Source organism: Schistocerca cancellata, chromosome 1 (genome assembly GCF_023864275.1).
Source record: "Schistocerca cancellata isolate TAMUIC-IGC-003103 chromosome 1, iqSchCanc2.1, whole genome shotgun sequence".
Lineage (NCBI taxonomy): Eukaryota > Metazoa > Arthropoda > Insecta > Orthoptera > Acrididae > Schistocerca > Schistocerca cancellata.
The window spans coordinates 1,111,939,600-1,111,964,424 of NC_064626.1; the positions used below are offsets into that span (position 1 = coordinate 1,111,939,600).

The following is a 24,825-nucleotide window of genomic DNA, read 5'->3' on the forward strand; positions in this document are numbered from 1 at the left end:
GTTCAGAAGGCCTGTAAGAAATTAGATCAACACAGCATAACATACCTGCTGGATTCTTTGAGTCACAGACAACTGATAAAGGTTCTGTTTACAGCATCATGATGGTCGCATCCGTGTTTGCCGACATCGCTGTGAACGCACATTGGAAGCGTGTATTGGTCATCGCCATACTGGCGTATCACCCGGCGTGATGGTATGGGGTTCCATTGGTTACACGTCCCGGTCACCGCTTGTTCGCATTGACGGCACTCTGAACAGTGGACGTTACATTTCAGATGTTTTACGACCCGTGGCTCTACCCTTCATTCGATCCCTGCGAAAACCTAGATTTCAGCAGGATAATGCACGACCGCGTGTTGCAGGTCATGTACGGGCCTTTCTGGATACAAAAAAATGTTCGACTGCTGCTCTGGCCAGTACATTCTCCAGATCTCTCACCAATTGAAAACATCTGGTCAATGGTGGCCGAGCAACTGGTTCGTCACAATACGGCAGTCACTACTCTTGATGAACTGTGGTATCGTGTTGAAGCTGTATGGGCAGCTGTACCTGTACACGCCATCCAAGCTCTGTTTGACACAATGCCCAGGCGTATCAAGGTCGTTATTACGGCCAGAGGTGGTTGTTCTGGGTACTGATTTCTCAGGATCTATGCACCCAAATTGCGTGAAAATGTAATAACATGTCAGTTCTAGTATAATATATTTGTCCAATGAATACCCGTTTATCATCTGCATTTCTTCTTGGTGTAGCAATTTTAATGGCCAGTAGTGTATATTTCAATATTGGGAATGTCACAAAAAGTACATTAGTTGCAGTAACACATGTGTAATGATTATATAAAAAGTAGCTAAATCAACTGTCAGCTCTACTTCGAATAGTGTGCATGAGGGAAACTCTACCTAGTTTCACATGTCGTAGTGTCTTCGTGTTGGTTTCTGAACTGAAAATGACAAAAATAAGGACCTGTGTGGTCTATTTAACGATGACGAGACACATCGCATGAGTGACGTATCAGAGCAAGTGACGGGGGAAGAATTTGCTGCTGGGATTGCCCGCCTTCACTTCCCCCACGCAGCCTTGACCGTGACGAAGCGGTGCCCGTGTTTGCCACGTCACGTGAGACGTATTCCGCCCGTCACTCATTGAAACAGGATGCAGTGCTCGTAATTTACAACTTTTAGTGGACGTCTTTTTTTCCGGCATTAGTCTTTCGACTAGTTTTACGCAGTACCGTTCTCTCATATCCTATGTAAACTCTCCATCTTTGAAAACATACCTACCTAACATCCTCAATAGTCTGTAGGTTCTTATACTTTTTTTAGGATTACCGTTTGTTCTCTGTTACAGTTTTTCATATTTTCGCATGCATCGGGTATATTTTTAAAATCAGTTAACTTAATTACTCAATGTCAGATGCAGGTCTCATTATGAAGGAGAATCTCCACCGATATAGATCAATAGAAAGTATATATTAAAAAAGTGAATGAAGTAAGTGAACTACGAAAGAGTCCAAATCGAAAATATCGTAAATTTTACACCGTAACTGTACGTTAGTCTTCTTACCGTTAATACTATAAACAGCGTCATTAGAGGTACAAAAATGTAGAATACCGAAAGGTTTGTAACACCATACCTCCCATGAATAAGTCGGCAGACGATGGTTGAAGTGATGGCTATAGCAAACAAACATCTGCTAATACCAGTATTGCTGGCTCCTGTTTTCACCAGAACCGAGGTGGAATCTTCCGACACGTCGGTTAGGGGCCTGAAGATGGCGTAGTAAATCGCCGAAACTGGTTGCCAAATAAAATAAATTTGGAAACCAGACGGCTGAAAGGTGCTTGATTTGACATCCCGTATCGAACAGCCGAGTCCCGCAACCGTATCGGAAAAGAAATGGATATGAAGAGGGAAGTTTCATTTCCTCCTACCTTTCTGGATATTTCACAATTTTGGCAGGCATATATATTATTTTTTCGTTCGTATCTTTTGCAAATCGATTAGGCACTCGCTTGAGCAAAACACGTTTCTGTCGATAAATTTTCGCTTGTCACTAATGAAAGAACAAAAAAAAAAAAAAAAAACGCAAAATATTGTGGTCTCTCTCTTGTCTGTTTGTAGTCGTATCTAGTGGACACGAATTTAAAATAGCACTTGTATTTGTAAAACTTTTTGATTTAATGTACTCCAAATTCTTGAACAAATGCATTGGCTACATTCTTTGGAGATTTTTTGAGATTATTCTTTAACGTTGTCTGTGTTCGAATAAATTTCGCTACGTCCAACTCAGAAGCTCAAAAGCACACACGACGAATTAGAATGGAAAGAAGTTTTATGCATATTACACTGTAAATTGTGATATCTATGCAATTGCTACTATATTGTGTGTAGACTCTGTCGCATGATGGTTAATGAACTCATTGGTGTTTATATTACGCTGATTCTACGGCGTAAACATTGTGGTGTGTAAAATGAAAAATCTTTTAAAATATGTAACAATGATATTATCAACAAGATACACTGGTTCTAAATTATGTGTGACATAAATGGATGGAACAATGACAGCTTTTTAATAACATAGTGACACTGCGAAATTGATATTGACCGCCACAGACGAATATACTTATCATTATGAAATAATTTTGTGATTAAATGAAGAACAGAGAGGGTGCACAAATCAAATGTGTAATACCGTGCCGTATGCTTCAATTTAACTTGTTTTATTATTCTACATGATACGATAATATATTCTGTTTAGCTTCGTTTCGTTATTTTCCAGAGTAGTGTGGACGTCTGTCAATAGGTCAATAGCTTTCCAGCAGTGAGGCGTATAGACCAGGGTATCACCCAACATACATCCCGACTTTATTCATTCGAGAGCATCTACTAAGAAAAATAAACAAAGAAAATGTTATCACAAGAAAGAACCAAAACTACTTCACAGATCTCTCTGCAACTGCTCTAAATTACAACTTTTGTATTAATATGAATATGTATGATTGTAGCAACGGTGCACAATACCTGAAGACAAATACGACAATTTTGTCGAAGAAGCAATAAAAGTTAATTCTAATTTCAGTAGCATGATACTGAGCAGTTCGCAGCCTAATGTACAGTATATCAGTAATGTTGCAAGCTTGTCATATTCCTCTTACGTGAAGGCAATGGAGACTTGAGGAAGACACTATTCTGAAAACATTAACTGTGACACTCTGAGGGTGCTGCTACAATAATAAGAGCGGAGAAGTGCATCTATTCCGTTGTAAACAGGTCTTCGTCGTAAACAACTAAAGTGCTACAAAGTATTCCTGTTTACAGACGCAAAACTAAACACAGAAAATCTAACAGAAAATCCACTTATTTCACAGTTATATTAAATATATTCCATCTAGGCGAGTACAATAACATTTAGAACGGGAGACTAGTTACGTGCACAGTGTAAGAAAAACAGGTTTATGAAGAGAACTGCCACTTGCGACGCATCCAATGGGAAAAGTCTGTTGTTGAACGCAGATAACGCGATAGACTGAAGACGAACTGACTACTAAAGAACGTATAACTTTCTTTTGAATTAACAGGTTGAATTAACAGGTTTTTCCTAGTCCTTTGATTTGGGGCAGATTATGACCTTCACACCAGAGTATAGAACCCAGTTCCGAAAGTAGCCAAGGTATCTTGTATTACAGTTTTCTAAATCACAATTCAATTGAAAATGTGTTCTTTTATTATTAGCAGCAGATACAGTTAACTATTAAATGGAAAAGGTCCCGAGTTCGAGTCTCGGTCGGGCACACAGTTTTAATCTGCCAGGAAGTTTCTTATTAAATGGAATGCTTAATACGACTGAAGAAGCCTCTGGTGAGTGTGTGGGTATTTACATTGCACTTTCTTCTTATGTCTTGCTTTCACAGACGAAACAGTCCGCCCCGATAGCTGACTGGCCACCGTGACGGATAGCCGACCTACGTTCGAGCCCGGGTTGTATTCCCGGCTGGGTAGGGGATTTTCTCCGCCCGGGACTGGGTGTTGTGCTGTCTTCATCATCATTTCATCCCCATCCCGCGCGCAGGTCGCCCAATGTGGCGTCGAATGTAATAAGACCTGCACCAAGGCGGCCAGACTTGCCCCGCAAGGGTCCTCCCTGCCAATGACGCCAAACGCTCATTTCCATTACCGACGAAACAGTTGCTTTGCTTTATCTCCACTACTCTACAAAAATATTGCAGAAACTAATATGAAGTTGTACTTTTTGCCTAGTTTGTTTCTTCGTTTGTTGTCCTCTGTGTCGACATACTGGCTGAAAAATAAGGGGTGGACGTGCAGTACTGTCTACTGTAAATTATGTAGCCGACAGATGCACAGCTGCGATTCACAGTCTTTTACTTTCACTTTTCACAAACTCCCAATGTTACACAGTTGTATATGGCCAGTGTACTATTGTTCTAACTTCCCATAAGCCTCATTAATAGTTATCAGACGAAAATCCACATACTGCTACAATAGTTTATTGTTGAACATCTGCGAGCAGTAAAAGCCTAGTCAAAAAGTTCACAGTTCTTGAGAATAGAAAGGTAGGTGTGGAGCGGACACTCTCACTGTTTTAACACACGGTCTAATTGTGTAACACTTATTAAATTGTTAAGTTGATCCATTGTTGTCATTCTAACCAACACAGATTACTCGTCTGAAACTCAGCAATGGACTGACTGCCTCGTGACCAAAAACTGGGCTCTTATATATGCTCACAATAACAGGTACTGAACTTAAACATTGTTCGCAGTTAAATTTACAGAAATTACAATTAAAACTTAACTCTTTAAATTAACTGAATACATCGAAAAATTTCGTCTCTTTAACAGTTTCTTCTGCTAGAAGAGTTTGGGCGAATAATTTTTTAAATCGTGAAATTAACGCATGTAGTTACGCAAACAATACTTTTGACAAAACTATTAATTACTTTGGAATTAATTAAGGGCTGGATTTCCGAATAGAGCCAAATATATAAGATTCGTCTTCCAAATGATTATACGTCAACAATAGAATTTAAGTTACGAAACAATTACAGATTTCGCCCTATAACAAAAGATACTAACTAGACATAGTCAAAATAAATTACATACATAAAACTAAGCTCAAAATTAGGTCTGGTGTTATATTCTTTAAAACTGAGGGCCAACCTATCTTTTCTTTTTCTTTTTTTTTTTTAAAAAGAAAATGTAGGTTATATTCACATATGTTAATGGTAATTAGTTAAAAGTAAAAAAAAAAAAATTCTAAGGAGGCAGATGGCAAAACAAGAGGAGAAGTAAAATTATCCCGGCTTTCTTCGCCACCAAGTGACAGTGTGTTACATAACTCAGCTCCCTGATCTTCAAGCAACACGATGATAGATTATTTTACATTTATGACATTTGTGTTTGTTGACTTCTTTTTAACTAGTTAATCTAGGTAGTTTTCACAGAGTTTCATTTAGTATGGTATCATTAACATCCATTTCCGGAACCAGAAGGTTTATATTATGTGTTATAAATTGAATAATTTGAGATCTGTGAGATTAATACCTAATTCTTTTATTGCGGTCTATCTGCAGTCCTGATCACCAGTCATCAAAACTGAAGCTGATATGAACTGAGTTTGTGCTCTTTATTATTATTCTTCTGTCATCAGCAAACGCTAATGCTTTTGAACATTCCATTAAATTCATTGGAAGGTCATTGTTGTGTGCTAGAAACAGGAATGGGCCCAGTGCGGTTCAACATTTTATGTTTTCCTCTGTGAACTTAGCTTTATTTTTGTGGTTCGGCTTGCAAATATCATGATGTTTTCAGTTATAAAAGTAGGACCCCATTGGTGTAACAGGCATTTCATTAATACCATAACATCTTAGCTTCGCAAATAAGTGTCATTGATCCATAGCATAGTTTTTATTGTAAAGGTCGAATGTAACGGGATTAAAAGGAAATATTCTCTTGCGTGTGTGTGTTGAACCCCTTTTTCCTCTTCTATTGACCAATCATAGAACACGTGTATCTTGAGATATCAGGGCATTGACGAGTGTCGCAACTCAGGATGAAATAAGGAGAACAGGAGTTTATTTGTCAAGATGGATACCTAACCATACTGGCTGCAATACCTGATTCAGTAGCTATAGCATCGACTTGGTCGCCGTTGCCCGTGGGAAATACTTCCCATATTGCAACCTCTCTCCCGATAGCACTCCGAGGACGGTTTCTTTGCGTTTTGTCAACATTTACATTACTCCAATGACACCGACGTAAATAAATTATGACAGTCACTGAGAACTACACATTAAACGTAAAGGAGAGAATTTGTCGAGAATGGAAGTATGTCCTGGATGTACATTGTAGTATAAGTGGGACGCATGTCAAAAAGTCTAAGGTTCGTGTTACAACTTTAGATTTTTCTATTTCATATAGACTGTGTGTTTATGTCCGGTGTAGATGAAAATATAGCCTTTTGAAACAGTCCAATAATTTAAAATAATCCTTTACTTCAGCCGAAAGGGATTCAGAAGTCTGCGGCAGTGCTATATTTCTCAGAAAATTATTATTCCAGAAGTTCTGAGAATTGTTTTTAAAATAAGCCCCTGATATCAAATTTCGCACATAAAATAAATTCAAGTAGGGGTAATGTAGAATTACTCTCTTTTATTACATGTCTGCCGTTTGCATACGATGCCTTCAATATATGTTACATATAACCAGCACATACAATCCCACTTATACTTTTTTAATAAACAGGGTTCTCTGTTTTTGTTACCTGTGAATATGTGGGAAAAGAATAATATATGCATCTCCATACATTTATACTTACTGATTTCTCATGAGAGTATAATTTTATCGTGCCTAATTTGGTACTTACGAGATATAACTACTAACACTGGCTTCACAGAGCGCTGAAGTCAGGTGGGCGAAAGAGGCTGGGGCTGTTTACAGGTGAATCATCTAGTAATTGGCAACTACTCTCTCTGATCAGAGAAGTGATCTCATCCTTTTCTCGGAAATCCAGGCGCACGTGAACTCTTCTACCTATTGGTAGGAATTAAATTATATTTTCAGATGACGTCATATGCAGATAAAAACGGATAGTAAGCAAATAGTCGTGTAACGGTAATGAAATGGCCAATATTAGCGTCATCTTATTCAATATTGCTTGTTTAAGTTACTGAAAATTTGATTCTGAAACCTTAAACCTGTCATTATAGCATTTCAAGTAGCAAGTCAATGCCATCAGTAACTTACTTGGAAAATTAGATACTAAAACGCATCCCATAAACGATAAACTTGTTTGTCATACTGACTCACTATTTAAATAGCTTTCTTTGAAATACGACTTATTTCCTAACGGGGATCATATTATCCCTATGTGTTGAAACATTGAGTACTACGATTCGGTTTTCGTGTCTTGATTTAACAAAGAAATTGTTGCTCTGATCGTTTTATGAGTTCAGTTTAAATAAGAACCAATATTTCAGCTGAGTTCATAGAACGCTACTGAAAGTATTCCGAAGAAGATCCTATGCAAAGATTTACATTCGAAAATTAATATTCCAAAGAGATTCCTTCTGCGAAATTACGTGATTTTCATATCACAGAGGATAGCCAATAGTTGAAAGACCTGGAGTTTCCACGGACACGTAAGTTCACAGTTCTCGAGGGAGGCACTAGACAGCGCTTTGACACATTATATTTGTAGTCTTCTTACGAAATCAAGGCATCATTTTTACTAGATTTCAGGTACTGTATTAGTTCCTTGTTTTGAGTGTTAACGACTGGATACAGTTCGCGTAAGATGCCGAATGATATGCGAGATTCTAAACTTATATCTTCATATGTGGCCATGGTGACTTAAGTTTTATTACTGCCTAAATGTGACTCCGTATGTGTGCAAGAGTAGCCGTGGAATTATCCACTGAAAGCATCTCAGGAAAAATGCAACGAGAGCAGCTAAGTTATCTTGGTATTGTAGTTATGAACCGTTGAGATAAGATGATAAAAATCGTCTAAATGTCTATTTGCTCCCTTTTCTTATTTAGTACTACTCCCAACGTTAATGGCCTCAGATGGGTAACGTTTTTCGCTACATGCATCATTTGATGGATTTGTACAATGCAAATTTCATTAAGACGGTTTTGTACTTTCAAGTGGGGCACCGTTAGAAGTTATACGTTGCCTGATTGTATGAAATACGTACGGACTGTGAACAGCAGTCAAATATGTTTTACGTTGCTTTGTTGTCTATGAGGAAAGTTATTTGAAGTACGAAGAATAGATATTTGCAGTACGTTAACTGGGATCTGTAGCACATCAAGATTATCTAAGAGTTATAGGTATTAGTCAGATATGTCACTTTTTTCCATCTGACCAAATACTGAACTGTGAATTACTGTGTTGCTGCTATCTGTATTCATTACGTGTGAAGAACTGTCGCCGTCTTCTGTGAAGCCTTATAATGTCTAATTTTATGCATGTGGGCTATACGTAGAACACACTACTGTTATGCGCTCCTATTTGCAAGATAAGTCACTTACGCAGCTTATATAGTTACATGTACTCTGTAAAGAGTAAAACAGAAAACGACATTTCGACCAATTTGCAGCGGTCCTCTCCCGTGCGAATAAACTACCGCTAAAAGTCAAATAAGATTCTTTTGTTTTGTTTTGTAGTTCATATTGAGCTTTTAGAATGATGTGCTGGTGTACCATAATGCCAAAGAAATTTCCTTCAAGCTGACATTTGCTGCAGAAGCACGTTTTTTATATATTTGTACTACCTGAACACATACAGAATCCGAAATGCATTACGTGAACTAAAAAAATGTACTTTTAAAAACGAGGAGTGTTATCGTTTTATTTTCTTGTGGAAATGACAATCACTTGGAGAATGAAGCTTTGCAGGGTGTTTCAAAAATACACGCACGACACACCAAACCAAGAAAAAAATGTCTATTGAACAAGGACTCTAAAATGAATACTATAAGAGCTATGAGTACTTGTTCTCCTTCGACACTATGAAACACATTTCTTCTGCTGCAAGCTCTTTACATATTTTGGGAGGAGGTAGCTAGTACGCACTAAAACAAAACAAAAAAATAATAATCCACGGAACTTGGACTATTAAGGGCTAAGAGCTATGAGCACTTTTTCAATAGAAGAGATGTAGATCACATCAGCGAAGATGAAAAAGTGTTCATTGCTCTTAAGATATGCATTTTAGAGCCAATGTTTACTGGACATTTTTCATGTTTTGGTCCATACCGAAGAGTTAACTGGCAACGGATGTAGACCTCTGTTCTGTCTCCACTCCACTACACAATTTTTACTTCAGCTGTAGAACATCATATTGACTGTCAAGAAGTGTCGTTATTAGCATTTTTCCTTCCTTTCCAGTCCAGCAACAAACCGACATTAGTTTAGGAAAGTTCAATAAGTCGTAGACTACTACCATTGACAGGCTTATTTATGAACATGTACCTCAAGAATCATACACGCCGTTTCTCCGGTTACTATGGCCCCGAAACTATCCATAATAGATGCGATCACATTCTCACAGCAAAAAGTTTAAGAGTGTGTCAGGAGAAACACTATATTTGTGTAGAGCTGTGCATCTAATCACACTGTATATGCCCCTTAAACCTGGACTCGAGAAGTGACAGTATATATTTGTGAACTGACCTGCGAGAAGGCCGGCGGCTGCTGCCTGTTGCATCGCGATGTCCTGGAGACGTGTGGCGCGGCTGCATCAGCGGCTCTTATAGGCAACACTACCGCCAAGGTCGCCACCACCGTTCGCCGCCAGGTGAGCCGTCCAGAGACGCTCCCGCGTGTAGGCGACACCGCAGATTTCCTGCGCTTTTTGCTGTCGGTGAGCGCAGAATGACTCTGCTACCATTACTGTTAATCCTTTACAAGTGCAAATGGCAGTGGGAAAGTTCTGCGGTACAGTTCCATTTATTTTAGTTTCACGAAACGACTCTCGCAACTACACTCAGCTTGTCTCTTCATCCTTAAGAACTGCTCACGTGTACATCTGCAATCCCTGACAAACCTCACCTGCTTCTGGATTTCTATCAACACATTCCACCTTCTCTGCAGCTCCAAACACTCCATGTCATTCCCCCTCACTGACCGCGATCCCAGCCCTGAAATCAATATTTCCATCCAAGCCAAATATAACCTACCATTGTCAGTGTATCCCAAATGAAGTCTCCGAGTCGCTCTTTCTATACCTGGTACCCATTCATATCGTAACACACACACATCCAACATGTCACATACACTACCTGACCAAACGTTTCCGGACATCTACTTGTGGACACTAATATTGGATGTGTCCAGTCTTCGCCTTTATACTGAGGTGACAAAAGTCATGTGTTACCTCCTAGTACTGTGTCGGACCTACTTTTACCCGGCGTAGTGCAGCAACTCGACGAGGCATGGACTCTATGGCAGAAATGTTGAGCCATGCTGTCTCCATAGCCGTCCATAATAGCGAAAACGTTGCGTTGTAGAATTTTGTGCACAAACTGACCTCTCGATTATGTTCCATAAATGTTTGACGGGATTCGTGTGGGGTGATGTGGGTGGCCAAATCACTCGAACTGTCCAGAATGTTCTTCAAACTAATCGCGAACAATTGTGGCCCAACGACGTGCCGCATTGTCATCCACACAAATTCCATCGATGTTTAGGAACATGAAGTCCATGAATTGCTGGAAATGGTCTCCAAGTAGCCGAAGATAACCATTTCCAGACAATAACCGATTCAGCTGGACCAAAAGATCCAGTCCATTCCGTGTAAACACGACCCACACTATTATGGAAACACCACAGACTTACATAATGCCTTGTTGACAGTTTGTATCCATGGTTCGTGGTGTCTGCACCACACTCGAACGCTACCATCAGCTCGTAGCGATTGAAATCGGGACTCATCTGACCCGTATAGTTGTCTAGGGTCCAAATGATATCGTCAAGAGCCCAGAAGAGACGATGCAGGCGATGTTGCGCTGTTAACAAAGGAACGCGCGTCGGTCGTCTGCTGCCATAGCCCATTAACGTCAAATTTCGCCTCACTATCCTAACGGACACGTTCGTTGTACGTTGCAAATTTTTTCCCAGCAGTGTACGATCACCTGTTTTACCTACAAAATGTTTTAATATCGTAATTGTGTAACATGTAATGACCGAACACGGTCGACAATCTGTAGCGCATTTGGGATTACAACATCGTTATGTGAGCGAGACTTACCCTATTGGGAAACACCCCTGGAGTACTGGAGGCTTACCACAATCATTCTTCTCGTGAACTATTTGTGACTGGAACAGGAGAGGGCCAAGTGACAGTGCCACACAAAGTAACCTTCCCTACACATCACAAGGTAGCTGACAGAATATAGATACAAATGTAGATCTGTAATTCGCAAATCGCCTTCTAGTGGGTGGTCGAGGATGCATAGTGCACCAGTACTATTTTTCCGTTTGCTGTTTCACTCGTGGATGCTACGTGGGAAGAAAGACGGTGGGTACCCTTCTGCATGAGCAACAATTCCTTAATTTTAGTTTCGTGTTAATCACACCAGCCCGCCCATGAATAACATTGTGGGGTACATTTCGCTAAATCCTCTGATACGGTAAAACTGCGGTGGTTCCGTAAAATAATAAAGAAATAATTTCTTAGCAACCTTTAGTTATTGGATCGATAGAGATGGTGCAGCTTGCACTCCATCCCTAATTATGTCATCCTCGACTTGATGTTAAGCCCTAGTCTTCCTTCCTTTTTCGGTAGTTAGATATACTGTAGGTACATACGGCAGAACAATGGAAGAACTGGTAGAAGCCGACCTTGAGGAAGATCGGGTTGGATTGCATAGAATTGTTGGAACATGAGAGGCAATACTGACTGTACGATTTATCTTAGAAGATAGGTTAAGGAAATGCAAACCTAGAATTTTTAGACTTAGGAAAAGCTTTTGACAATGTTGACTGGAATACTGTCTTTCAAATTCTGAAGGTGGCAGGCGTAAAATACAGGGAGCGAAAAGCTGTTTACAATTTGTACAGAAACCAGATGGCAGTTATAAGGGGGCGTGAGAGGGAAGCAGCGGTTCAGAAGGGAGATAGATAGGGCTGTAGCCTATCCCCGACGTTATTCAATCTGTATACTGAGCAAGCAGTAATGGAAACAAAAGAAAAATTTGGAGTAGGAATTAAAATCCATGGAGAAGAAATAAAAACTTCGAGGTTTGCCGACGATGTTGTAGTTCTGCCAGAGACAGCTAAGGACCTGGAAGAGCAGTGAACGGAATGGACAGGATTTAAGATTAACACCAACAAAAGACGACGCTCAGGGAATTAAATTAGGAAATGAGACACTTAAAGTAGTAAATGAGTTTTGCTATATAGGGAGCAAAATAAGTAGAGAGGATACAGAATGTAGACTGACTATGTCGAGGAAAGTGTTTCTGAAGAAGAGAAATTCATTAACATCGATATAGATTTAAGTGACAGATGGTGTGTAGCTATGTATGGAAGTGAAACATGGACGATAAAGAGTAAATACAAGAAGAAAATAGAAGCTTTCGAAATGTGATGCTACAGAAGAATGCTGAAGATTGGATGCGTAGATCACGTAACTAATGAGGAGGTACTGAATAGTATTGGGGAAAAGAGGAATTTGAAGCACAACTTGGCTAGAATAAGGAATCGGTAGGTAGGACACGTTCTGAGGCCTCAAGGGATCACCAGTTTAGTAGTGGAGGGAGGGTAAAAATCGTAGAGGTAGACCAAGAGATGAGTATCTAAGCAGATTCAGAAGGTTGCAGGTTGTAGTAGTTACTAGGAGGTGAAGAATCTAGCACAGGACAGAGTAGAGCTGCATCAAATCAGTCTCAGGACTAAAGACCATAACAACAACAACAACAACATACGGCAGAAAGTATTAGTGGGTTCCAAAAATGTTTTCTGACAAGATTTTTGTTTCTTATGGTGGTATATCGTTGTACAGCCCTATACATACAGCATTGCTCCATGTCACTGCTTTTCCCCACAGAACACTGTAGTGACTTTTGCCAGTAGGTTCTGCATTACACAAAAGTGAAACATTTATAACATGTTATTCACCATATTCAAGTTTACGTCTTTACAGCCACCTTCACAACGATTACTACGACTGCAAACACGATCCTGAAAACAGAAATATTGAAATAAGGTATCTACCAAGTTTTTAAAGCTATGTAAACTAGCTTGTTCAATTCAATGCAACAGAATTTCGCAATATTTTATGTGTAATTACTCAGTACCCTATAACTGCCCTTATTCACCACTATTTATGCTTTTAATTTTTAAAATTATACACCTAACGCGTTTCAGTCAGAGCCACCGTTGAAACAATCAGATAAACGGAACAAATGAGAAAAATGGCTTTGAGCACTATGGGACTTAACATCTATGGTCATCAGTCCCCTAGAACTTAGAACTACTTAAACCTAACTAACCTAAGGGCAGCACACAACACCCAGCCATCACGAGGCAGAGAAAATCTCTGACCCCGCCGGGAATTGAACCCGGGGAACCCGGGCGTGGGAAGCGAGAACGCTACCGCACGACCACGAGATGCGGGCAACAAAAGAGATGTAATGTTTCTACAAGTATTACTGTAATACGTTTATAGAATAAAACAAAAACGTACCACATTTAAAATCTCGTGACTCTGTATGTTGACACTTCACATGTGTATTTCTGACATAGAGTAATGCTGTTTAATGTGGAAGTATACCTCAATTAACAATATATTGCCATTAGGTGGCGTTAAATACAATTGCATTTACCGTGTCAAAACTAAGCATACAGTCATTCCATAAAAATATCTATAAAAATAATAAAATGGAAAAAGGAATTAGAAGAAATGCAGATTGAAGAAACCTTACTGAACAGAGACAACTTTAGAAAAGAAGTCAAGAAATTCAAAGGTTTTCAGGAAGCTAAAACTAACAGGAGACAACTGCTGTCAAATGGTCACATGAGAGGAAAAGCGCTCATTGTGAGAAAATTGAAGAGTATGAACACTGTGATGTACATACAGTTGTACTGCAACCCCTTTTTCTTTTTGTAAAATGAGAATATGAAACATAATTATTTGATTATTAAAATATTTACCAATCGCATGAAAATATTGACATAAAAAACTGAACTGTAGACTTCGGTATGGTCGCTATGTCGCATTGTTGTGTTTAGTTTTAATTTTGGCGCTGCAGACGTGGCCACATCTGCTGCTGCACGTGCCCCGAGAGTTGGAAACACGTACTGCAACCAGGAACATTGCGAACATTGTCGTTTTGATTTTACGGCGTGGGGAGTATAGTCGCTCAATCCATTTGGTAGGTTATTAATATTGTTTGTAGTCAATACAAAAGTCAGAAGAGAGAAAGGGCGAATAAAATGAAGAGATGAATGACGAAAATCGAGAAGCTTATGTTGTAGGCCTATATTTAACATGATAACGCGCGACCGTGGAAAGACAATCAGTTTTGTGGGACAGAATTAACTTCCCAATGAAATGAGGCTTATAAATCGGTTTGAACTTCGTTATCCCGTAATTAAATGAAAATTGGTTCGTTTTCTGGGACGTGCTGTGACCACTTAAGGCTCCGACAATGGCGGCCGATCTGTTGCATCATCATACACTCCTGGAAATTGAAATAAGAACACCGTGAATTCATTGTCCCAGGAAGGGGAAACTTTATTGACACATTCCTGGGGTCAGATACATCACATGATCACACTGACAGAACCACAGGCACATAGACACAGGCAACAGAGCATGCACAATGTCGGCACTAGTACAGTGTATATCCACCTTTCGCAGCAATGCAGGCTGCTATTCTCCCATGGAGACGATCGTAGAGATGCTGGATGTAGTCCTGTGGAACGGCTTGCCATGCCATTTCCACCTGGCGCCTCAGTTGGACCAGCGTTCATGCTGGACGTGCAGACCGCGTGAGACGACGCTTCATCCAGTCCCAAACATGCTCAATGGGGGACAGATCCGGAGATCTTGCTGGCCAGGGTAGTTGACTTACACCTTCTAGAGCACGTTGGGTGGCACGGGATACATGCGGACGTGTATTGCCCTGTTGGAACAGCAAGTTACCTTGCCGGTCTAGGAATGGTAGAACGATGGGTTCGATGACGGTTTGGATGTACCGTGCACTATTCAGTGTCCCCTCGACGATCACCAGTGGTGTACGGCCAGTGTAGGAGTTCGCCCCCCCCCCCCCCACCATGATGCCCTGAGTTGGCCCTGTGTGCCTCGGTCGTATGCAGTCCTGATTGTGGCGCTCACCTGCACGGCGCCAAACACGCATACGACCATCATTGGCACCAAGGCAGAAGCGACTCTCATCGCTGAAGACGACACGTCTCCATTCGTCCCTCCATTCACGCCTGTCGCGACACCACTGGAGGCGGGCTGCACGATGTTGGGGCGTGAGCGGAAGACGGCCTAACGGTGTGCGGGACCGTAGCCCAGCTTCATGGAGACGGTTGCGAATGGTCCTCGCCGATACCCCAGGAGAAACAGTGTCGCTAATTTGCTGGGAAGTGGCGGTGCGGTCCCCTACGGCACTGCGTAGGATCCTACGGTCTTGGCGTGCATCCGTGCGTCGCTGCGGTCCGGTCCCAGGTCGACGGGCACGTGCACCTTCCGCCGACCACTGGCGACAACATCGATGTACTGTGGAGACCTCACGCCCCACGTGTTGAGCAATTCGGCGGTACGTCCACCCGGCCTCCCGCATGCCCACTATACGCCCTCGCTCAAAGTCCGTCAACTGCACATACGGTTCACGTCCACGCTGTCGCGGCATGCTACCAGTGTTAAAGACTGCGATGGAGCTCCGTATGCCACGGCAAACTGGCTGACACTGACGGCGGCGGTGCACAAATGCTGCGCAGCTAGCGCCATTCGACGGCCAACACCGCGGTTCCTGGTGTGTCCGCTGTGCCGTGCGTGTGATCATTGCTTGTACAGCCCTCTCGCAGTGTCCGGAGCAAGTGTGGTGGGTCTGACACACCGGTGTCAATGTGTTCTTTTTTCCATTTCCAGGAGTGTATTAAGACGAATGCCAACGAATATTGGCTGAAAAACATTAAAAATTGTTATATGCAGACAAGGAGTGAATTCAATAATACAAAGGTATAAAGTAAATCTTTATGTTTTTGTAATTCAATCAGTCGAAATTAACATAGTAAGACACAACATTTTATTGCATTCGTTCACTAAGACGCCTATGATAGAAGAGAGCGAGCTTAAGACAGTTTTGAGGCGCTAGCATTTCTCATGAAAAGAATAACGTATCGTAAACAAGTCATAAAACATATCTTTGAGATGGGGAAACTGTGTAATATGAATTTTGGGATTACAGGAGGCACAATGTTGCATGGGCGTACTGACCTCCAAATCTTTGAACACGGTACACTCACCGGTCAACGTTATTGTAAAACTGTACTCCTTCCCCAGGTACGTCTTTTCGGGGGTGCATTCGGCCCCAATTACATTTTTATGACTGACAGTGCGCGACCACATCGAACAACGCAGGTGGAATAGCTCTTGAAATGAGAGCATATTCGGCGAATCTGAAATGCTATCGAGCACGTGTGGGGTACATTGTGGAATATTGCGCCAACAACCCTCCAGCAGCTGTTAATCACGGTGGTGGAGGAATGGAACGCCCTACCACAAAAACGTACCAACCTTGTGGCCAGCATGGGAGCAAGTTGCAGAATATAGATTACCATTCGTGGTGAGCACACACCCTCTTAAGAACTGCGTCCCGCCGTTGGCAATGTCCAGGGCACCATCGTGAACCGCGATGCTGTCAGCGTATTTATTCACTTTGAATAAAGCAGTCATGTTTTGTTCGTCTGTTTCTTTAATGCCTTGTTTACTATACTGTAGCAGTTACATCTATGCATGGTCTAAGTTTAATTGAACTACATTAGTTGCCAGTGACTCACTATGCAAAAGTTATTCTCGTTCTTAAATTTTGCGCAGCGGTCTACACTAAAATATCTTGCACTAATGATCGACCGGAAATTAACACGAAAACCTCACCTATTAAGCACCTAGCAGTAATCTCCACAATAGATTAAAATTACTAACTGGCAGAACGCGTGATGGCAGCACTACAATGTATTGCACATCTACAAAACGTTAATTTGCGCCATCCTCTCTTACGCCAGTGCTGATCGGATATCCACTCCATCAAGTTCTTTTGCTTCCTGCAAATTTACTGTGGTGACAAAAGTCAAGGGATACCTCCTAATATGGTGTCGGACCTCCTTTTGTCCGGAGTAGTACAGCAAGTCGACGTGACATGGACTCAACATATCGCTGAAAGTCCTCTGCGGGAACAATGAGCCATACTGCCTTTACAGCCGTCCATAATTACGAAAGTGTTTTTGGTATAGTATTTTGTGCACGAAGTGACCTTTTGATTAAGGGGCTCCGGAAAGGCTCAAAATCATGAAAAGTTCAATTTTTAATTTTTTGCGTTTTCTGAATCTGCAGACTACTACCTTTTAATAGATATATAATTTATTCAATTCCGAAGACTACAACTATTTTTAAATTTTTTTTGAAATGTGTTCTACATGGGCGTGATCCACTGTGGCGCTGTGCGATATGTTAATTACCTTGGTGACGGTGATTCTAAAAGTTTCAAACATGTTCAAGGACTGAAGCCCTATGGTGATGATGTTGTAGTGCAGAAATTTGAGTGTGTTGGACACGTGCAGAAGCGAATGGGAACAAGACTTCGGCGACTGAAAGCTTCGTACAAAAAACAAAAACTCAGTGATGGTAAAGGGTTGGATGGGAAGGGAAGGTTAACTGACAGTGTAATTGACAAAATACAGAACTATTATGGAATGGCTATTAGGCAAAATACACAAAGTGTCGACGAAATGAAGAAGGCTGTTTGGGCTCTTTTTTTTTCATACTTCTTCAACCGATGAAAATCCCCAACATAGCTTGTGTCCCAAAGAAGAAGACAGTTGGTGTAAATATAACAAAGGATTGCTAACTGGTGAAGTGTACACTCATAAGCATAGTCTGTCTCATGCAATAATGGAGGTGATAAAACCTATTTTCAGAGACTTAGCAGCACCTGAACTGTTGAAAAAGTGTATTCACGGAAAAACTCAAAACCCCAATGAAAGTGCAAATAGTGTTATATGGTCGAGAATCCCCAAGACTGTATTTGTTGGAATAGAAACACTTTACTTTGGTGTGTATGATGCTGTTGCGACTTTCAATGATGGCAACATTGTAAGGTGCAAGGTATTTAGAAATATGGGAATGAAGATAGGTTCTAACATGGTACGAGCGATGCTTGCTTTAGACAAGGAACGCCTTCGGGCTGCAGACAGGGCTGTAAAGAGTCTAGAAATACAAGCAAGAGTAAACAGGAGGAGGAACAAGAGGAAGCTCGAGGAGGAGTTTGCAGAGGATGAAGATAATCCATCCTATGGACATGGAATGCACTAAAAAGTTAATCCAATCTTTGTCGCTCGATTCCCAAAACTTTTATTTTCTCATACTAGTTACATGTTTTCTAAGGATCTTCCAAACATATTTGTTTCAAACTTTCAGTAAATGTTACACAGTACCTTCTGCATAATTTAACACAGCCTTTTTCCAAAAAACTGTATATTTTTGAATATATAAATAAAAAATTGCAAAAAAATGTGAATTTTCATTACAATTGAAAAAAAATCTTTAATAACTGAACTAAAATTTTGTAAAATCCCTGTGTTAAGTTGTAGCCCATATTACAATAAATAATCTGTAAAAGTTCAACTTCCTACCTCAAATACTTTGTGAGGAAAGATGTAATTTATAAGCGTTATTTTAACATTGCAAGTATAGGGCGTTCCGGAGCCCCTTAAGTCCCATAAGTGTTCGATGCGATTCCTTTCGGGCGATCTGGGTTGCCAAATAATTTGCTAGAACTGTCCAGAATGAGTTACAAATGAATTGCGAACGATTGTGGCCCGATGACATCGCGCATTGTCATGCATCAAAATTCTATCTTTTGGGAGCATGAAGTCCATGAATGGCTGCAGATAGTCTCCAAGTAGTCGAACATAAGCAGGACCTAGTCCATTCCATGTGAACACAACACACTATTATGCAGCCACCACCAGCTTTCACAGTGCCTTGTTGATAACTTGCGACCATGGCTTCGCTGCGTCTGTGCCACACTCGAACCCTACCATCAACTCTTACCAACGGAAATCGGGTCTTACCTGTCCAGACCGCTGTTTTCCAGTCGTCTAGGGTCCAACCGATATGGTCACGAGCCCGGGAGAGGCGCTACAGTCGACGTGCTGGTAGCAACGGCACTCGGGTCTCTCTTTTGCTTCCATTGCCCATTAAAACCAAATTTCCCCGCACTGTCCTAACGGATATGTTCGTTGTACGTCCCACACTGATTTCTACTGTTAGGTCACGCAGTGTTGCCTGTCTGTTAGCGCTGACAACTCTGCGCAAAAGCCACTGCTCTCGGTCGTTAATTGAAGGCCGTCGGCCACTGCGTTGTCCGTGGTGAGAGATAATGCATGAAATTTGGTATTCTCGGCACGCTCTTGACACCGTGGATCTCGGAATATTAAATTCCATAACGACTTTCGAAATGGAATATCCCATGATCTACCGTACCATTACGCGTCCAAAGTCTGTTAGTTTTCATCGCGCGGGCACAAGAAAATCGGAAACATTTTCATATGAGTCACCTGAGTACAAATGCCACCGCCACCAATGCACTGCCTTTCGTAAACTGTATACTCGGTTATACTGCCATCTGTATAAGTGCATATCACTATCCCATAACTCTTGCCACTGCAGTATAAATCTGTAGTTTAATCATGTAGTTTGTGAGTATTCATAGGACTAGGTAAATGTAACTGCAGACACGTTCTTCGTGATGACCTTAATAATCGGTTTACATCTGTTAATACTGATTTAGTAGAGGAAGATTTGATTATATACAGCTTTGAGTTATTTCACGAATTTAAGTTCCACTTTAAGAATTGGAGCTCACAGTGTAACATGGTGTAACATCGATAGACAACTTCTTAAGCACGACCACCTACTGTCAGTGAGATGTGAATGCAATAGTAAATGGTTTATCTGATCACGATAGGCTAGTACTGACGTAAAGGAATGCCAAACGGTTAGGTTATGAAACGTCCCCTTAGAACAATTATACATGACTGTGCTTAAACTGACACACAATATTTTTAGCGCAACGCAATCTGACTTTCAGAAATCCCTACAAAAGAATGGCCCTGACTAACATTAACCTATGCGTTTCACAAATCGCTTACCTCACAAAAATCTTGGTTACTCGAACTACTGCAATACAGCGAGCGCCACTACTGCCAGCTAAATAAAAGATTCAAACTACGGAAGGCACTAACTACTGATAGGCATAGTTAGCAAATGAAAGATTTTGATAGAGAACAAACAATGTATTTACCTTAATAGTGTTGAAAAATCATAATATACATAGCGCTTCATAATATCCAGTATTACAAATTTCAAAACTCCGCCATCTCTCTCCCCACATCCACCACTGCTGGCGGCTCACCTCCAACTGCGCAACGCTACGCGCTGCTCACATCCAGCTGCCCAACACTACAATGGCAGACAACAATGCAAACTAGCCACAGACTGCACATAGCACAGCCAGTGATTTTCATACAGAGTGCTACGTAACGTTGCCCATAAGAAAACCTAAACAGCCTACTTACAAGGTTACTACATTAACAGAAATTCGAGTGTACGTCGAGCGCCATGCACGCTGCCTTGCTTGCTGAATTTTTTTACCATCCCCTACATAGATGTCCTATCTTCTTATCACGTTCCCAGCTCTCGCCTCCTACTTTGATCACCACTACACACCCTACACATTCCACTAACTGGATTCCAACAGTCCACTTGTTTGTCCACTGATTATCAATCTTGTTTCGCTGCCGCGCCAGTATCAACACATCCCACTGCCCCTACAACCACACACACTGCATACACTATCCCAACCGAACTTCAACCGACTCCCCCTCAGTGATATCTGCACCCTATTGACTACTCTTACAACCATAGCACTACATGTGATCCCTCATTTTGTTTGGTTAAGAAGAGGAAGAAGGCACCCTGAAACCATAACGAACTGACATCGGGGGCAGGCAGAGCACAAGTGGACATGTCTCCAGCACAGGTCTTTGGTCGCGAACCGAGGACGAGCAGGGAGTCATAGAGGGGAAGAAGTGATGAGGCGGTCAGTTCATCAGAGCTCCCGATAATGGCATCGTGGTCGTTTGTGATCTAGTGTGCTGGTTGAGAATCGAGATCAGGCTTTACACCTGTCATTTTTTTCTTATTCTGTCGTTCATGAATGTTATTGAATACTCTTTAAATCTGAAGGATTTATAAATTTTTCGAATCGTTATAAAATTAATGTTGTACTTTCAGTATGATAACTATATAAGAAATGTAAGATGTACTGCTGACCTAGTCCAATTAGAGTAACGCTCTACCCAAATTACGGTTCCGTAGTTTTGATGAGGGAGGAGGAGATTAGTGTTTAACGTCCCATCGACAACGAGGCTATTAGGGACGGAGCAGAAGCTCGGATTAGGGAAAGGTGGGGAAGGAAATCGGCCGTGCCCTGTCAAGGGACCCATCCTGGCATTTCCCTGAACTGATTTAGGGAAATTACGAAAAATCTAAATCAGGATGGCCGAACGTGGGTTTGAACCGTCGTCATTCGGAATGCGAGACTGTAGTTTTGCTACACTACATAAATGACCTACTAAGTGGTAGAATTTCCAGTAGTATTGGTAGAAGTAGTTGGGACAGAAACATAATTGAATGTTTAAGAGAGAAGGAGCCGACGACTTCCCTGTGTTTGTTTCTTTGTTTGGTTGTTTGTTTGTTTTGCACGTGATTAGAATTGCACATCATTCAGTTTAGTCCGCTGCGTATTTTTTGTCCTTACAGAATATAAATTGCATTTTTAAGTAATGAACATTAGTTGATCGCCATTTTATGTAACTGAAGCAATTATTTTTGAAGCAAGTACAGTTTACATGGGCAAACAAAAAAATATAATTATTGTCATTAGTTTCTACTCAATAGAACATTCTTCAGTATAATCAAAGGCAACAATTTCCTATTATTATTGACAAATACGAAAGTTCTTCACGAATAACAGAAAATTGTTTTACGTAATTTGGGCGCAGTGTCGAAGCGATGTATGATATATTTTTGTTTTGTGGTTTTCTTTATTTAACGTTCTTGTTGAGGAAGTTGCGTTTTCTTTACTTTTACTACAACAGCCCTCTGTTTCGCATAACAGATCAAGTTTCGAATAAAACCTGAATTAAATATTGATAATTTCAGTTGAGCTATGGTATAACAACTTTTTGTTTCTTACGTAACAGACAGAAGGTTGACTATGTATAAAAATGTTTCGCAGGTTACCCAACTATTTATATATCCTTACTCAGTTTCTAGACATTTCAATGATCCCAGTTTTTAGGAGAATCTAGTAAGTCATTGATCGCTTACGAAAAGAAAGGGATTGTTATGAGGTAACGCCCCACAGGTATGCAACACACCCGACATGTAAGTAATGCAGGTACGACCATGACTGACTAAAGCTACTAAAAAGCTACCGTGCTCTATGCTTACTTATGGTAATCTACCGAAGCCTACAGTAGTTTTGCAACTCTGAGTCCAACGCTTATCAAGTACATTACTGGGAGAATAGTAAGCCAGCAGCTACAATTTTTTTGAAGTTGCTACCAAAATATCAGTATTACTTGGGCAGTAAATTTGAAACCACGGACATGATGTTGTGAAGACTTGAACGAAACTAAACGAAAAACTGCGATTTTAGGCTTTGATTAAAGCCTTTTTAAGGCATGTCCCTTATTAGGTGGTCCAAAGCTATATGGTTTGACGTTCCATCATAGTAAATGTATTGGCTGGTTACCGTGAACAATGACGAGCACACCGGTACCGTCAAATGTGATGTACAAGTTCATATAGAAAAGAAGTCAAACTGCATCGATTTTGCTTTCATCTATCAAGTAATAACGAGAGTAAGCTTGTTTAGGTACTTAAAGACAGTTCCCTGCGATGTATGAGGGTACTAGTGGAGCGTATGCAACAAGTTTTCTGATACTTTTCCCTCTCAGTTACTTTTACAGACTTAACTCCTTCCATGTCTAACCGCAGGCGACGCAAAGTTACATGGGGATTCCTACCCAGCTGACGCAGTGCGGTTTATTTGATGATTAAGAGGTACGTTTGCCACACTGGTCTGGCTGTGACAAACAAAGTGTTTGTTCAATCTTATTGACCACAAAGCCCAGGAAAGAACATTTCCCTGACTTCAGAGATTCAGTGATCTGCGTCATGGAATAATAAAGATTTAAGGATTCAAATAATTTCGTAGTGATGTTCAGTGAGATTAACTACTAGAGATGATAACACCGTATCTAGGGAAACAGTTGTCATAATTTCAGCTACAGTAATATTTAATACCTACACTTTCAAATTTAAGATGTAGCAATTTTGTACTCCTGAGACAGAAATTCGTGTATGTAGTGGTAAATGTAGAAGTAAAGTGATTTGATATACATGCCTGTGATGTTATTCCATACCCCGTCAGTCCGAGAAGTTTCGAGATTAAATTACTAAAAAATGGAGAAAAGTTAATGCTTCAGGTATTCTTTGTAGACTCCACCCCCTCCCTCCCCTCCCGAATACAACGCACAGAACGTTCATACAACCAGGTGAAACTGTCAGGTACGTCCTTATTTGAGATTTGTTCAAATCGCGCGCCTTATTGGCTTCAATGTCGGTTATGTCGTCAAAGCGTTAAGCTTCGTGTGAATTTCTGCACTCTGTCGGTTTGCCGTAGTTTCCTATTGATAACACCAAGTCTTATCATCGGTAGTGATTTTTCCCAGAAAATAACTGTCCACGCATACCACGCAGCGCATATCAGTCAAGTTGTAGCACGCGTCAGCTTTATTGGGAAGTCAGGGCGTGTTCGACAACTTTGAACACACTTTCCTGTTCTTCTAAACTTCTTGAAGAATGTCATGAACACCTATTTTAGACTTGTTCTTCCATTGCGATATAGGACACAACAACAATGACGCTATGGTTACACGCCCACTACTTAACACTGCCTGTTCACAACTGACTGTTGGAATAGGTTTCAGTTGTTATTGGACTGGTGCAAAATTCGTAGTGCTTATCCATAAGTTTAACAAACGCAACAGATAACATAAAAGAGACTTTGGTTGTAATAATATATTCGCCTTCATTATTTACAGTCCGCAGCTCGTGGTCTCGCGGTAGCATTCGAGCACGGGGTCCCGGGTTCGATTCCCGGCGGGGTCAGCGATTTTCACCTGAAACGCGATGACTGGGTATTGTTGGGGGCTGTTTTTAGGAGAGCAGACCAGACACCGAGGTCATCGGTCTTATCGGAGTAGGGAAAGAAGAGGAAGGAAGTCGGCCGTGCCCTTTCAAAGGAACCATCCCGGCATTTGCCTGGAGCTGTTTAGGGAAATCATGGGAAACCTAAATCAGGATGGCCGGACGCGGGATTGAACCGCCGTCCTCCCGAATGCGAGTCCAGTGTGCTAGCCACTGCGCCACCTCGCTCGGTGACTGGGTATTGTGTCGTCTTCATCATCATCATTCATCCCCATTACGGTCGGAG

At 41.1% G+C, this 24,825-nt stretch overlaps 1 protein-coding gene across 2 annotated transcripts in view; it reads right to left on the reverse strand.

Annotated features, from left to right (window-relative positions):
• The window catches only part of LOC126163032 (uncharacterized), a 47,290-nt gene extending 37,489 nt beyond the window's left edge, over positions 1 to 9,801 (reverse strand). For both annotated transcript variants that reach the window (XM_049919909.1, XM_049919918.1), the window contains exon 1: positions 9,698 to 9,801. In XM_049919909.1, coding sequence (XP_049775866.1) covers positions 9,698 to 9,731 — 34 coding nt within the window. In that variant the 5' untranslated portion in view covers positions 9,732 to 9,801. The remainder of the gene's footprint in view (positions 1 to 9,697) is intronic.
• Between the last annotated feature and the right edge of the window lie 15,024 nt (positions 9,802 to 24,825).